Below are 17,290 nucleotides of genomic sequence, written 5' to 3'. Positions count from 1 at the left end.
AATAGGATATAGCAAATGAAGTTTCAATGCCAGCTTTAGGAGTATTAGATGCTGTGCCGATTATAGACTCAAATGATCCTATTGCGCGTTTGGACGTTTAAATATTTGAAAAACTAATTTACAAAAAAGGAGGGGTCAAAATGACCTCTCAAAAGTGGCTAGCCCCTTCCCCCACCATGTAGCACGACCCCTATGCTTGCTGAACCCCTACATTCACTTAAAAGAAAAAACACTTTTCACATACTCAGAATGCATCTCATTTATTATATATATCAGCGGTTCTTGATCTCACTTCATATCTGTTGGTTGGCATACATGGGTTGGGAAAAAGAACTTCCATCAAAATCATACTAGGACTTATTTCAGAGAAACTGTGTTTAGGATCAGAGTGTTAATATGAAATACATCATTATTTCTCTTTCAGGAATATGTGAGGCAAAGCTCACCCACACAATAATAAGCTTTACTCCCTTCGTGTGCCCCCCTTTTCTGGTGCTGACAGCAAAATTTGCAGAATTTTAACAGCCACCTTTGTAATGTGCCATTTACTGGTAATTTCAAGCAGCAGAGCCATAGCTTAGTGATAGAGCATCTGCTTTCCCCTTCAGAAGGCCACATGTTCGATCCCTGGCTTCTCCGGGCTAATCTGAGAAATTCTTTTCTCTGAAGCCTTGGAAATAAATGATGTGACAAGCAGTGCATTTGCCACATTTATATCCTACCTTTCCTCCAAAGAGATGGAGGTGGCATACATTCTCTTCCTCCACATTTTATCCTCAGAACAACCCTGCGAGGTAGGTTATGCAGAAACACTGTGACTGGTCCGAGGTCACCCAGTGAGTTTCATGGCTTAACAGCAATTTGAACCCTAGTCTCCCAGATCCTAGTCCAACACTAACCACTACATCACGCTGGCTCTCTCACTGTAGGATAGATGTTGTAAACTAGCTATTTTTTAATTTCCATGTTAGGAAACTTTTTTTAAAAAAAAGGTCTGGCAAGAATTATGCGTTTGTAGTTATTATGACTTGCTCCTTTTGCATTTTCCTTTTGTCACAGGGCTAACAGCTCTGAATTTGCAAAACAAAAAATACTAATTGCAAACCATTTTCCCTAAGCAAGTAACTGAGCTGCCATTTGTCCTGATGGTGTATGTGTCAGTACCTGAAGGAGCGTCTCCACCCCCCATCGTTCTGCCCGGACACTGAGGTCCAGTACCGAGGGCCTTCTGGCGGTTCCCTCGTTGCGAGAAGCCAAGTTGCAGGGAACCAGGCAGAGGGCCTTCTCGGTGGTGGCGCCCGCCCTGTGGAACGCCCTCCCATCAGATGTCAAAGAAAAAAACAGCTACCAGATTTTTAAAAGACATCTGAAGGCAGCCTTGTTTAGGGAGGGTTTTAATGTTTAATAGATTATTTTATTTCATTTTTCTGTTGTAAGCAGCCCAGAGTGGCTGGGGAAACCCAGCCAGATGGGCGGGGTATAAATAATAAATTATTATTATTATTATTTATTATTATTATTATTTCAGTACCAGCACTGGACTGTATGAACACAAGTGTTGCCAGTGCTGATCGGTTATGCACCACGGATACTTCCAAGCCAGTAATGACCTACGGTAAATAACTAGAATAGATTAGTACTGAGCAACTTCTCATATTGCAAAGCAGATGCAAAAGGGGAAATGCAAGTGACTCTTGCTTCCTTCACCTGTTTGTAATACAAGACAGCCCTTCAGTTTGGATGAAATATAGAACCTCATCACCTGGCTCTACACAGTAGGGTTTGCGTTCAAGAAATTCAGGATTAGTGCACTCAGTAATGTTCTCTAGGGCAGACGGAAGCTTCATTTATATGACTGTTTCAAGCAAGAACCAGGTTTCCTAAAACATCCCAATATATTCTCTGTACAGTTATACTGGTATTTCATGGGAAGCACTTGCTTTTCTTTTACCTTTGTAGTTTCCATTCCCTACCCCAATTCTTTTTGCTTGCATTTAACAGCTCATTTGATTTCATACCAGTTTGTCAACTGCCCTGGTTTTTAATTTAGCTTGGCCTCTACCCCAAAACATAAAAAGGTGGTTGGCCTGAGAGTCATTTATTAGCTTTTTTTTGTATTTTATTCAGTGAGTTTTTGTTTGCTTTTTAGATATGCAGTGAAATCCTATGTTTACTCGGAAGTTAAGTCCCACTGAACTCAGTGCTTGCTAGTAACCATGTTTAGAATCACAGCTATAATAGCTATGCTATTCCAATGACAGGCGGTTGTTGTGCATCGCATCTCCAAGCTCCCACCTTCAGGAAGTTACATAAAATCAAGAAGCTATTACAGGCAAGAAGGCTTCGTTTAGAAAATGGAAGTTTTCCAAATGAGGAGAAGGAAAAGCAACACAAACTTAGGTGAAAGAAATGCTACCAACCAATAAGAGATGCTAAAGAAGAATTTGAGCACATTGCTAAAAACATAAAAAACCAACAACAAAATCCTTAAATGTATCAGTATCCTGTTTCGCCACCCGAGGTAAAATGGGAAGTGCCAGCCCCCACTTCCATGCTTCCCACCATGCCGGCAACACCACTGCACCACCCATCACTAGCAGAGAAGCCATGCTGGAATCAGTGCCTATTTTTTATTATTTATTTATTTCCCGCCCATCTGGCTGGGTTTCCCCAGCCACTCTGGGCGGCTTCCAGCAGAATATTTATAGCAAGATCACTTGTGCTCCATGAGATCTCATGAAATTTCAGCGAAATCTTCTCAGATCTCACCGGCAATCAGCACTGCTTCTGTGCAGGGTGGGTGGGGCACCCATGGGGGCATTGCTTCAGGGGCTTCTACCACCTGAGATAGCTGCTTCACCCTGCTTCACAGGTGAGCCAGCCCTGTTCAGGACAGATAAAAGAAAGTAGTTCTTTACACAGTGCATAGTTAAACTATGGGATTTGCTCTCAACAAGAGGCAGTAAAGGCCACCAACTTGGATGGCTGGAGGGTAAGGTTATCAACACCTACTAGCCACAATGGCTATATTCTGCCTCTACTGTGAGAGGCAGTACGTCTCTGAATACTAGTTGCTGGAAATCACAAGTGGGCAGTGGGCTGTTGCACTCAGGTCCTGCTTTTGAGCTTGCCATGGGCATCTGTTTGGCCACTATGAGAACAGGATGCTGAAAGAGATAGGCCCCTGGCCTCATCCTGCAGCCTCTTCTTATGTACAGCAAACCTTCTGGCAACTTTAATGGATCCTCTCATATTTATTCACAGAAAGGTTAACATAATTCTCCAGGTATTATATACAGAATCTTCAACTTCATTTTCTTACCTTATAAAATTATCGGTGTGGTGTTCCTTTCAAGTACAAAAAGCACACACTACATCAGAAGTAAAGAGACATCACAGAAACGGCCTTCATTTATCTCTAATCTGACTAGTAATTTATAACTTCAATGCCTATGCTTTTAAAAAGATACACACACTACAAAAACATGTGGTAGTTTGACACAAATTGCTCCAACACATTTCTGTCTGCACTGTCCATAAACAGTACTTCCTTCTTGGTTTTTTTTAAAGCCTAGGTAGGTGCATCTGCTAAAGCTGGTTTCCTATACAAACAGGAATAAAGGCACTTTTGATGAACATCAAGTGGTAATTTTAAAACCCAAAATAGAAGTCACAAATGTGGTCACTTCCATTTAATAGACAGACATCGCCAGCACAGCCAGAATGAGGCACAATTTTATTTGTGCCACACTATCATTCTACTTTGTTCTACTCTTCCAGAAGTATACTTTAGAAAGCCTATTGTTCTTCAATGGCTTACATGGTTCTTCAATGGACTCAGCATGCCAGTAAGATTAATGCATTGTTTGCATTTTAAAAAATATTCAGGGACTGGCCTTTTTTTTTTAATATAATTCTGACATATAAGGACAATTCCTGAGAAATCCTGAGAGCTGAAATGACAGTGGTAGAAAGAGGTAGAATTGCTTTGACTCGTACAGCAGAAGACCCACACAACCATAACAATCAGTATGTTCAAAATTCAGATTTATAAATAGTTTTCTAGAACATATGTACAGACCTTTAAAATTGCTTACTTTTGAATAATTGTTGCATGGATGTGGAAAAAGACCATATGGAGAACTTCTGGGTGTTACAACCTCCACAAGATAATCTATGCTGCATCCTTCATAATGTTAATGATTTTCCCATCAGATGTGAGTCCAAATGTTAATGATTTCCCCATAAGATGTGAGTCCAATTTACTTTTACTTTTTACTTTTTTACAGATCACAATGCTTGCTGAAGTCTCCCCCCCTACAATTTGCATATCACATAATTACCAGACCACACAATGTTCTTACTCATTCACACCAGGTATTCACAGTTCAGGAAACTGCTCACAAGAAGATGTCAAGTGGATCAGGAGAATTCACAGGCTAATGGCTTTAAAAACGAACACATTTTATAGATATATTTCTAAGGTGTGCAAGTGGTTGTGAGCAGAAATATGAGAAAAATAAGCAGCTTCACATTCAATACAAAATATCTTCATTCTCCTTTGGTGACATCAGCTTTCAGGCTTCCTGCTGTTGGTCTTGTTTAGGTGATCAAAGCTACTTTGGAGCATAGATAGGGAATTCTTCAGCTACAGAAATAAAATCCCACAAGAATTAGGCAGTGAATTGTTTCTAAAAAGAGATCTAATTACTTTTCAGCAGAACCAGCTCCAGGATTGAGGGGACCCTCAACATGGACTGCCTTCCCTTGTCCGTGTCCCCATGGGATTACATGGTCTATTCTCTTCATATTTATTTCCACCAGACAGGTAGGTATTTGGGTACCGAAAATGAGTGCCAGATGATTGTGGGCAACTAAAATGGCAGTGGCCCAGTGTTGACTGGGCTCTGGAAAATGGGGGTCGGGGCAGCAGTGTAAATAACATCAGCTGCACTTGGTACTTGGGAAGCTGCCCCAAAATGCTGCTTTGTGTTGCCGACCCTGCCCCACACTAATAGTTATGTACTGTACTAACAGAGTGCTTACTACAGATGAACTGCAACTGTATTTTAAGGGCGCGGAACCCAAACAACTAGGCACAAGTCAAAGGAGATCTACTTAAACTGAATGCCAGAAATGAACCAGAAGGAAGACAACCCACCTAGAAGGAAGACAACCCACCTAGTGGCAACCTGAGAATCCTCAGTTGTGTGTAACATGTAACAACAAGCATAACCATCTGTAAAACTCTCTATTGATCAGCCATCTGTCATGGATGCTTCCTTATCTGAGATTCCTGCATTGCAGGGGGTCCGACTAGATTTGGTCTCTTCTAACTCTAAGATTCTATGATTGCAGCATCAGCAGAATCTGCTCTGAAGTACCTACAGGCAACAGAGTGGCATGGGTTTTCTCAACTCTGCTTTCATACATAAAAGAATTAAGCCCATTCTCTAATCTACCTTTTACCAAATCTGAAATGTGTGTGTGAGGTTGTTGAGCTTCATTCAGTAGAACTTGCAATTCTTTAAATAATATAGTTTTTAAAGACATGTTTCCTTTGTTTTACTGGGATGCAAAGAAAGTTCTTTTTAATAAGGAGTACTGTGATGAGCACCGCAACCCCAGAGTCGGTCACGACTGGACCAAATGGTCAGGGGTCCCTTTACCTTTACCTTTATTGTCTCTTGGTCACCTTTACTATTGCTCCATTTCATTAGCACACAAACAAACATTGTGGCAAATCTTAAACTTCAAAGCTTCCTTAGTTCTTACATATTCATAGCAGCCCTGGAAGTATCTCAAGCTCTTGAATATTAATATTCTCTTTCTCAAGCAATATCAAATCAGTTTTTTTTGTATCCCATTTTCACTAGTTAATACCTGAAAGCCTGAGGCCATAGCATCCAAATACGGCAGTGATTTATTCATTCTTTTATTAGCAAAGCACTCAAACTCTTAATTTTTCCACACATCCCACGTTTCATTTTCACATGTACGGGGGCCAAATAATAGTAAGAAACAGCAACACCCACCTGTTCAAGCAGCGCTATGGAGTCCCTCAGAACTCCTTTCACATGCTGGACTTGATCTTTGTCCTGCTGGTGAGTTTTTTCTCTTGATGCCACATTAAGGGCTAAACTGAGAAGAGAAAATGCAGGGATAAGTAGCTGCCTTACAGTACTTAAAGAAGGTAGTCCCATTCTTTAATTTGCTTTGGCCTAATTAACACATTACTACCATAATCTCTGTACATGTTTTCTGATCAGATACCAGCCTTGCAAAACACCGCAGGGCTGGCTCAGGGAGGGCAGCCTGAGCAGTGCACCCTGGGTAATCACTCCGACAGCCCCCTCTTCCACGCTACGCCCCTGCCCTCCTCAGGTGCTCTTGCATGGCTGGACTGTGTCCTTGAATTGAATTGTAATATTGTCTTAATTGCCTTAATTGTATAGACACCTCTGAATTTACCTACTGTACAAATGTATGGATTGTATTTGTTGCTCAACTCACTTTTGCCTCTACTCCCCATAAGAGAATGCAGCCTTTGGACTGAAAAATATTCCTGTCATAAAACAAAGGCTGAGCAGCTTCCCTGAAAGCCACCTAATGCATTGCTGTCTAAAGTGAGATTTGAAGTTGGTGCTTCCTGGGCCTCTTAGCCTCTAAACTACACCAGTTCTGTATTGTGAAGTCAGCAAAACTTTTTTTTTTTCGTATCTTATATTTGACTGATGAGGCATAGTTGAGCATGAGGGTGGGGTGGGGAGAAATCCACTCACTTTACAGATCCTTCTTCCTGAAGCTGAACACGGTAAAATGACTGAGCTGCATGTTCAATCTTGGACAGTTTGAGGAACAACGTCACGTTTAGCAAAACCAGTAGGAGCAAGCTGCAAAGAAAGAAAGAAAGAAAGAAGACTGTTTTTATCACTTTTCCTGTTTCACGTTTATAGCATCACAGTAGTTAAGAGACTAAACAGCAAGGATGGGGAAACTGTGGCCCCTCCAGATGGCCGCTGGACCCCAGATCCCATCAGCCCTAGCCCCTATGCCCAATGGTCAGGGCCAATGGAAGCTGTAGTACAACACCACAAATTCCCCGCCCCTGCTACAGAGACGACATCAGTAGGAAAAAAACATATAAGGTTAGAGAGAAAAGGTCATCTTCATGACAACCTTGGCAAGATGGTTAAGATTTTTCGCTGTGCAAAATAAAATACAATATTCTCATTTTAAAATGTATTGAAAAGAGAGCTAGCATGAGTGAGTGTTGGCATTGTTCAAGCTACGTTAGACCAGGGAGATCAAGGCTAGTCCACAAGCTCTCATCTTAACCTCTACCACACAAAGCTGTTGCCATGATAGCATGGGATATCCCCACCCTGTTAAGCCAACCTTGAAGAAGGGCAGGTTATAAAATTATGATATTTGCCCTGTTTCCTGCAAGTCAAATTCTCAGAGGAGTTAGCCAATCCAGCAATTCAAGCTATTTTACTGAAACTTAAGGTACAGTCATACCTCGGGTTATGAATGCTGCGGGTTGTGCGTTTTCGGGTTGTGGATTGTGCTGAACCCGGAAGTACCGGAATGGGTTACTTCCGGGTTTCGGCACTCACACATGTGCAAAATCACAAAATGACGTCACGCGTATGCGCAGAAGCGCCGGATCGTGTCACGTGCGTGCGCAGATACGACGCTGCTGGTTGCGAACGTGCCTCCTGCACGGATCACATTCGCAACCCGAGGTATGACTGTAACTGCTTTTGGAATGCTTTGCAGTCCCCATTTATATTAGTTTTTTAGATATGCTAACTTTAGTATATGAATGATGTGAATATATTCCACTGCAGATTAGGGAAACTGTCAATTTGGGGTTCTCATTTTCCAGTCTTAAATTCAGTTTGCCACATTTCCACATCAGTCTGTGAACTCTTCCAAAAAAAAAAAAATGCCCTCATGAAAGTTCAGCAGAACCGTATTGCAAATTTCCCCCATTATACATGTTTGTATATTATACCATTTTATGTCCAATTTTTCCTAATCTTCACATTTTTGCAGAAGAAGTTTGAATTTTGAGGAATGGCTGTGTTTCAGTTCTCAAATTGTTTCAGAAGGTGTGGATTAGGGAGATGCCATTTTCAATGTGAACTGAATTGAATTCTCCCCCATTCCTGCTGCACATACAGTCACAATATATGTGAAAATCATTAGCGGGGGGTGGGGGCTGGAGTTGCATGCAGACACAGTGGGATGAAAACATGAGGATAGGAAAGGGTCCCTGACTTTCATTGATCCAGATTTCCTCAAGCTAGTGTCTTCCATGGGTTTTGGACTAGCTCCCAGCAGTCCTCCCCCAAACATTTGGAGGGCACCGGGTGGCGCTGTGGGTTAAACCACTGAGCCTAGGGCTTGCCAATCAAAAGGTTGGCAGTTCGAATCCCTGTGACGGGGTGAGCTCCCATTGCTCGGTTTCATTCCTGCCAACCTAGTAGTTCGAAAGCACGTCAAAGTGCAAGTAGATAAATAGGTACCGCTCCACGCAGGAAGGTAAACGGTGTTTCCGTGTGCTGCTCTGGCTTGCCAGAATCGGCTTTGTCATGCTGGCCACATGACCTGGACATGACATGACAATAACGCGAGATGAGCGCCGCAACCCCAGAGTCGGTCACGACTGGACCTAATGGTCAGGGGTCCCTTTACCTATGTTGGGTCAGGGGTCCCTTTACTTATGTTGAGGAAGTCTGCCCTATACTCTTACAGAAAGATTCTGGGAGTCAGGATGACTCCCTGTCTCCACCTGCCAAACCAGCAAAGGATTATGTGTATGTGACCAGGAGCCAGAAGCCAATTCATCACTTGCACCTATATGTCAGTATCCTGCATGTTAAAAATGTGAGCAACCTGGGATTAATTTGACAATGGCTTAGGAAAGCTCCTTTCTGCAAAAGCAACCTCCATGAAATTCACTCAAATGCCACCAGGGAAAAATGTTTCCCCAATATGTTTCACCATAAGAAAAATGAAGTCAAATGAGATGCCAAGAAAGTACTTACAAGATGCTCATTACCACTATGATGGTGATGGTCTTATTTGTAGCATTCCTTTTTGGTCCTATAAGGCAAGAGAAGCAACTATTAAGTCTACTGTATCTATCTTCTTAAACTAGATTAACTTCACCTGAACGTGCATCTTTTCTGAAGAGACTCCCCCCCCCCTTCTCAATGGTGGAGCAGTTCTGGTTCTTGACTGAGCTGAAAGATGCTGCTCATGTATGTAATCGAAATACAAATTTAATGTAGAGTGTGTTTATTTGACATGCACAGCAAGAAGTAGGCAGATAATCTTGTTGCATTAGAAGCTCCTCCAGAGTTGAAAAGGGCCTGAAACATCCACCACTACAATGTAATAGGCAGACTTTTAGTGTAAGAATAGTCTTGCATTAATCTCAGGATTCTACCATGATGGCTGTTGCATATAGATTGATTCCATCATGTGCACATATCTGTCCACTGTCCATTCTTCTACTTGCCTTTGCTCACAATTCCAGCCTACGTCCCGGTAAGCTGGTTTTTCTCTGTCATGGTTACACAACGAGGCCCCTGTGCAACCTCTGCCACAAGTTACAGCCGATGAGACCCACACACAGTTCTGATACCACACAAGTGCACAATTCACTAACAGAGGTGTTACTTTAGGACACTGACTTAGAAAAACCATCTAATCATCCCAAGCAGAATTCCAATATATCCTGGTGTACGTGGAGACCAGGAAAAGTAAAACATGCATCAGCTACAGAAAGAAAGTTATGACCAAAGATAAATTCCATAGGCAACACACTCATCAAGATTTCACAAATCAGAAACAGGAAATTGTGTGATACCCACATAGGATATTTCTATACTTTGCTGTTCTACAACTAGTGCTGGTAAGCCTCTGGCTGGTCAACATACTCCTCCTCACTTGGACACCAATATGTCCTCCTCCTTTTTGTTACTTGCAGCAAACCATAATTTGCCTTTTTTGTCCAAACAGGCAAACTAGGGCTGGTGCTTGCATACAAACCAGGGTAACAAACCAGGTTAGCCATTAGATCAGAACACACCCATGGCATTAGCAGTTGGACTTGTCATCTGATTGCCATCTTAAAGATAAGGTGAGGTATGAAGCACACACTAGACTTACAGAATGACATCAGCACTGAATGCTCTCTTTCACTTGTCAACTTAGGTTTTTCTTGATCCTGGAAAGCAGCAGCACCAGTTTCTACTACACTTCATGAGCTCATTTTCTTTCATCTCCATGGCCATTGAAACAAATAGCCATTATCTTGACCAATATTTGAGTACAAGATTTTTTTGTAGCCACTAAGGGTAAGGGATGCGATTAAAGTTAAGAGTGTATACATTTTCCCTGAAACTGAATTGCCACCCCCTCCCCACATCACTTAGTATAACACTGAGTAAAACCTTTTTTAAAATTCAGATTTCGTGTTCCGGCATGCAAGTATGCATTATAATTGCAGTGAATATATTAGCACAAACACTCTCATCTGAAAAGCTGGAGCACCGGTGAGTGGATTGATTTAAAAATCTAGGAGGCAGCTTAAAACTACTAAAATAATGAAAGGGACCAAACAGTTTTAAGGTTTCTGCAGCACACTCTGTATTGTTTTTCTCTATATTATCTTTCCTTGAATGAAGCTATGCATTAGCAGTTTAGACTCATTTAAAGTTGCTTCATTTAGTTCATTCACCCTTCTTGGAACACTAAACTGTGCCATATGTTCCTCAAAATAGTCATTTATCTTCTAAATCAGCCAGTACATGATCATATGCAATTGACTAGCATATGGAATTTTGAAAGGGCAATTGTGCAACAAGATGAGTTTCAATATCCCAGAAATTAAATGAAACTAAGTCTGATTTCAGAAGAAGGTTTAGATGGTAAGAAGATGGAAGGAAAACACGAACACATACATAAGCATAAATAATGAAAGTCGTCCAGTAGTATCTTGTGAATGACATTTGCAACATAAATCTCAAATACACTGTTGTGCAAACTGCAAAGAAAAGAAAAAGCTGGTCCAATCGCCCCTGTCCTGAAATCTGCATATTTTACACAGATCCTACAAGCAGCTGTAAGCACACATTATGAAGCTGAAGACTAATGAATTGGAGAGGTTTCCAAACGTGAACCAAATTATTTGCAAAATAAAATACACTGTATTTACCAATAGGGTGCTTTGTAAAAATGAGTGAGGTAAAGGTAAAGGGGTCCCTGACCATCAGGTCCAGTCGTGTCCGACTCTGGGGTTGCGGCGCTCATCTCGCTCTATAGGCCGAGGGAGCCGGCGTTTGTCCGCAGACAGCTTCCGGGTCATGTGGCCAGCATGACAAAGCTGCTTCTGGCGAAACACCGTTTACCTTTCCGCCGGAGCGGTCCCTATTTATCTACTTGCACTTTGATGTGCTTTCGAACTGCTAGGTGGGCAGGAGCTGGGACCGAGCAACAGGAGGTCACCCCATTGCAGGGATTCGAACCGCCGACCTTCTGACAGCAAGCCCTAGACTCTGTGGTTTAACCCACAGCGCCACCTGGGTCCCTTAAAAATGAGTAGCTAGTCTTAAATAAATTTCCAAAGGAAAAAGAAGGCACCTTTTATCATATGTGATGGGTGTGTCAGGTAATAAAAGCATTCTAGGAAATGATATATAATGAACTGAAAAATAATGTTTAAAATAACTTATTTTTTTTTAAAAAAACCCAGGAATTGTAGGTACCAATATCCCAAAGGACCAGTAAAGACTTTTTATGTATACAGCGACAGCCACATGAATGTTATTAGCCCAGAGATGGAAATAAGACAAAGTCTCTACCAGGGAAGAATGGCAAATTAAGCTGTTTGGAATATGCCAAAATGGCAAAACTGACCGGAAAGCTCAGCAACCAAGAAGACCAAAACTTTAATAAAGAATGGGGGGGGGGGTATTTGTAACCTATCTGGGAAACCATTGTAAGCAGATGAAAACATTAGCAGGATTGCAATAACACTTGTGATGTAGCAAATATTATGGACAAAATGGTGCGACTTAAAATATGGATTACTGAATAATATGCAGTTGAAAAGGTAGACAATAGGACCCATGGCGGGGAAGGTGGGAAGTACAGAGATTCGGAGGAATTTCCAAATATGGATATGCATTTTGTATTGTGATAATTTTATTTTTGTAAAACCAAATAAAAATTATTTCAAATAACAATAATAATTCCAAGGCATCTCTGTGTAGCCACTTCCTACACCGACAGTTCAGCACTACAGCACTGGACTTGGAAGCATTGGAGACAGTACCTGCGGGAAAAGGTACAACTTTGCATAGGAGCTGTGTGTGAGCTTGACTGCACCCACCTGCATGTACCCCAGAGATGCCATATTCGGAAAGGCAAAGGAACCGAATGAGCTATGCAGAGGTGCTATATAATGCATGGCTCTCATGCAAACACATCCCTGAAATTCCTTTGGCTTAAGTGAACAGTCAAAACAAATACTCCTGCTTGTAGTACCCACCTCCATCACCACGGGAAGGTGCACCTGTCTCCCCTGAAGAGTACTGTGAAGAACGTTTAGGAAGTATCTCTCCCACATTCCTTTGTAAAGTCCACCTCCTCCTCCTCAAAACACCAAGTTTCACTGGATCCTCCACAGGTTTGTTCATTTCATATTCTTCCATTAGCAATTCCGATTCTGTAATGGAACAACATCCCATTTCTTACTCAGTTTTCATTTTATTTTAACTCAGAAATTCACAACACTCTATACTGACATTTTCCAGGATATTTAAAAGGTGGCCTTTGACTGGAGGGTGTGGGGGGGGAGGAAGAAGCACGTGATGCATTGGGAAACCCAAATGTTACATTCAAGAAGTCACATAGAGAGACAAACCAGTAAAACAGTATCAGGTGCTGGCCTTATTTAAAAAGGGAGTGGGCAAACCAACAGCGAGTAAGGCTTCATTCACAAGGCAGTTTATTAGTACACATAAAAATGAGCAGGCTGGTCTACCTGCAACAAGTAATGCTTTACTGCGGTACATGGGAAATAATTTATCGGAGCCTAAATAAGGTTCTGCTACTGCCCTACTTCCAGGTTATCACAAACAGTTGGTTAAAAGTGAAATAACAGTGTTCTAATGATGCGATGTAGATATACGATGAAAGACAAATGAACAGCTTAATGCCGAGTTCTGATGCTCCATTTTGGACCTTATCATCCAATGGTACTCGATGGGTCACCTCCACATGCTTGCATAAGCAGTGTTCAAGAGCAGATACATCTGCTGGAAGGCTACCAAGAGGTAATCAATAAAGTTAAACGGTCTTTAAACTGTTTCTAAAAGCTGGGAAGGTCCAAGACTGTTCTTAAGCACAATTATTGTGAAAATGCTGCAAATCACACCACCGTGTAGAACTATGCAGTGCTATCAAATATCACAGCTATGAATGCAATTTGGAATCATCAGCAAGGAGGAGACACAGCACTTACCAAGTTGCTTAAAGTTTTCTCCTATCCCACCCCATGTATTTTTCTCTATTATATTCTTGACAAGCCCCCATGGTTGCTTTCTGTATTTCACATCTGAGGAGATCCTGCAGCAAAAAGAATAATAAGGTTAGTAACTGACTGCAATACAAGGAACATTAAGGACAGAGGCATGCTTTTTCACCCACTATCAGAACAATGTTGTCAGTCTTTGCAGCTCAAAACAGCAAACTGTGTACATGAGGCAAAGGCATGGTCACTAGGTAACACCTTCTTCACCCATGCCGGTAGCCAAAAGGAAGAAATGCGTAGAAGACTTGGTCACTTAACACCTCTATGCTGAACACAGTACTTTCGAGTGCACGCACACGCGCGCACGCACACACGCACACACACACACTGGCTTTAAAAGGCTATTGTAGATTACACTGCCAGCTGTAACTTGATGATGAACTCTACTGAAAAGGCAGTTGGAGAAAGCTCACAACACATGTTTATAGGTATGTTCAATCCCCTGGCAAAAATAGAAGCAAAGAAACAAGTAAACGCCTGTTTCTGTCAACAGATAGTTTTCCAACCACCAAAGTAAACAGGGAAGGGAATTTGTGCAAAAGAAATTTGTGCAGAAGAACCAGTTTCACCATACTGAGTGCAGTCGTTTTTGACTGCCTCCAGTTTCCCCATTTAACATTGCCAAATGCCTCACCGTAGTCTGCACTTCTGGCTGGACATGCGAACAATACAATAACTATACACGGTGTAGAAGTAATCGTGGTAAGGTACGTCGTGTGTCACCACCTCTGTGTCTACCCGATAGCAATGATTTTTGTGACTCCGTTTATGCAGGACCTATTAGAAAAAATAAAGATTTTTTTTAAGATTATAGTTCAAAAATAATTGAAATAATGATTTTACGCATGCAAAAACATTTTCCCCTCACCATATTGCAATAAACTTAAAACAGCTGAAACAAAAGGATGCTTAAAACGTCATCGCACAATGGCTTGCTTTGCATGCAACACTAAGACAAACCATGGTTAAGTACAAATAAGTAGCTTAGCCTTATGTCAGAACCAATGTTTGTCTCTACCAGACAAACCATGAGCAGTAAGCCAAGAACATACCTTGTCTACAGCTCATGGTTTGTCTGAAGCAAGACAAACCATAAGCCCAGGTTTAAATGTAATGCTAAGCCAAACCATGGTTTAGCCCTGGGAAGCACAGCAGTAGCAGGAGTGGGGAGAAGTAAAGTGGCCATGACTTTTTCTGTGAGTACGTACACACTTGTTCATTCATACTTAAACATGGTCTATTTTATTATTATGTACAATCCCAGCTAATATAAAGGCTGAGATATACATAAGTGATAATCTATTTCAAAATTAACTATTAAACAGGTATTCTTAATTTGATTCTTTTAAATATTTCATTATTACCATTTACTTTATTTTGAAACAAAGATACGGCAATACTAACTTGAATCTACAATTCAATAAAACATGCTCACTTGTCAATAAAATGGATCCATTATTAAGCTTTCCCCTTGTTCTTACATATTTTGCCCATTTGGCCGTTGCTATAGGATCCCACACTTTACAAACTTGGTGTTTTAGGCAACTTCCATACTTGGCATAAACTAATAACCCCCAACAGAGTTTTGTACCTGCTTTTCTGTTGCAGTTGTGAATTTTCCAACAAGTGGATTGTTGAGCCCAATAGTGTAAGTCATGGTCCTCAATTGATTGCCTCCAATGTCTCTGTTCCAAGGAGTTGTTACAGCATCTAAACCCAAAACATGTAATCAATCACGTCTAGCCATTTACACATATCATCATGATCCTTAAACTTTTTGAAAGTGACTGGAGGAAACAAAACTACCCAGGAATCATAGGTCACTTGTCTCACACCTTGCATATCCATCTATGTGTGTAAAACGAGTTAAAATATGCAGCCATCAAGATATAGTCATTTCTGATAAACAATAATGAGTTTTTTGTCACTGGTTGCAATATGTATCCATCTAACTATAGAACTATACAATATAAGGAGCTTGGATCTGTTGTCAATAGTGATGGCATATGTCAAGGTCTCTCCCTAACCCATTTCTAACATTCCTAACATTTCTCTGTTCTCCCCAATGGTGGCCACTTATGCGGAGTGGGGGTAGGGAAACACAGCAATATGAAAGAAGTAGGTTATACTGCATGTAAAGAAGAAGAGGAGGAGGAGGAGGAGTTTGGATTTGATATCCCGCTTTATCACTACCCAAAGGAGTCTCAAAGCAGCTAACATTCTCCTTTCCCTTCCTCCCCCACAACAAACACTCTGGGAGGTGAGTGGGGCTAAGAGACTTCAAAGAAGTGTGACTAGCCCAAGGTCACCCAGCAGCTGCATGTGGAGGAGTGAAGACGCTCACCAGATTATGAGTCTACCGCTCTTAACCACTACACCACACTGGCTCTCGAGAATAAGGGAGAATAAGTGACATAATTTGTCATCGTTGGTACGGTAGCAGCCCAAGAGGACAAGAAAATCCTGAATCAGTTGAGAGGGGATACAGGCAAAAATACATCACTGCTCCTTGAAAAAGGGGGATACACTTGCAAAGAAGGAGCATCTACAGTGGCAAAAGCTCTCGAGAAAGGAGAGCATTCTAGGTGTTTACTTTACAGAGAAAACTATCATAAGAATAACCAGCATCCAGTTGCGGTTTCAGATCACAGTGTGTTGGCCCCTAGGGTTGCCATACATCTGGAAAGCTCAACAACATTTGTGTCTCAAATAAACAAACTGATTATTCCATGAGAGGGTATAAAGCAGGCACCCCGAAACTTCGGCCCTCCAGATGTTTTGGACTACAATTCCCATCTTCCCCGACCACTGGTCCTGTTAGCTAGGGATCATGGGAGTTGTAGGCCAAAGCATCTGGAGGGCCGCAGTTTGGGGGTGCCTGGTATAAAGTTATTTCAATGTAAATTTTAAAAGGAATAATACTTCACCTGTTATGTTTCTGCTACTAAAATATCTCTGCATGAAATGGGAATTAGTGAAAAGCATTTCAAACAGCCTATCTGCACCAATGCGGAAAACACGATTAATAAAGAGTTTTCCATGTAGGTCGCTCTCAGGGAATGTTTCCTCATCTGTGGGAGGGGAAGTGTACAAAGCAGAGGTTAGGCAAACAGGCGTCAAAACACAGTAAAACATACGCAAAGGAAAACAAACATTTCTTGCAAAATTCAAATTTAGCACACCACTCTAGAACAGTAAATTGTCTCTAGAGTAGACTTGTGAGACCATCTGCTATCTTATTAAGAACGTAAGAAGAGTCGTACATGAACAGATAAAGCTTAACCGCACCCCATGAAGCTGTACAAGCAGGAATGTCAATACATGATGCCAAGCGTTAGAGGAAAGAAGCATTTCCTTCATCTTACACCAAGGCTCAAGGCTTTGAGAGAATGACACCTGGTAACTGACTCTTGTGCTAAACAGCAAGAGGATTGCTGCTCTCTGCTCTCTGTTAGGTTTATGTCTGCCAGTTCGGCTTGGCAAGGGAGAGAGAGAGAGAGAGAGAGAGAGAGAGAGAGAGAGAGAGAGAGAGAGAGAGAGAGAGAGAGAGAGATTGAGAGAGAGAAATAAAGCTCAAAAGTATGGGGAATTTCCTTTAATGCCCTTAGCAACAGTGCATATGGAACCAAGCTACTTAAGGGCCTGCCTAAATCCATATGAACCTGCCAGGGATTTGAG

The 17,290-nt window shown here is 41.5% G+C and overlaps 1 protein-coding gene across 4 annotated transcripts in view; it reads right to left on the bottom strand.

Annotated features, from left to right (window-relative positions):
• Positions 1 to 244: 244 nt before the first annotated feature.
• The window catches only part of GRAMD1C (GRAM domain containing 1C), a 68,160-nt gene continuing 51,114 nt past the window's right edge, over positions 245 to 17,290 (bottom strand). For all 4 annotated transcript variants that reach the window (XM_088668195.1, XM_060273745.2, XM_060273744.2 and 1 more), the window contains 9 exons: positions 16,540 to 16,683; positions 15,204 to 15,322; positions 14,247 to 14,389; positions 13,544 to 13,647; positions 12,569 to 12,745; positions 9,057 to 9,114; positions 6,783 to 6,893; positions 6,036 to 6,141; positions 245 to 4,648 (listed from right to left, as the gene is read on the bottom strand). In XM_088668195.1, coding sequence (XP_088524321.1) covers positions 4,571 to 4,648; positions 6,036 to 6,141; positions 6,783 to 6,893; positions 9,057 to 9,114; positions 12,569 to 12,745; positions 13,544 to 13,647; positions 14,247 to 14,389; positions 15,204 to 15,322; positions 16,540 to 16,683 — 1,040 coding nt within the window. In that variant the 3' untranslated portion in view covers positions 245 to 4,570. The remainder of the gene's footprint in view (positions 4,649 to 6,035; positions 6,142 to 6,782; positions 6,894 to 9,056; positions 9,115 to 12,568; positions 12,746 to 13,543; positions 13,648 to 14,246; positions 14,390 to 15,203; positions 15,323 to 16,539; positions 16,684 to 17,290) is intronic.

Source organism: Zootoca vivipara, chromosome 4 (genome assembly GCF_965207765.1).
Source record: "Zootoca vivipara chromosome 4, rZooViv2.hap1.1, whole genome shotgun sequence".
Taxonomy (NCBI): domain Eukaryota; kingdom Metazoa; phylum Chordata; class Lepidosauria; order Squamata; family Lacertidae; genus Zootoca; species Zootoca vivipara.
The sequence above is the reverse complement of the archived record's forward strand: the minus strand, read 5'-3'. Positions and strand labels throughout refer to the sequence as shown.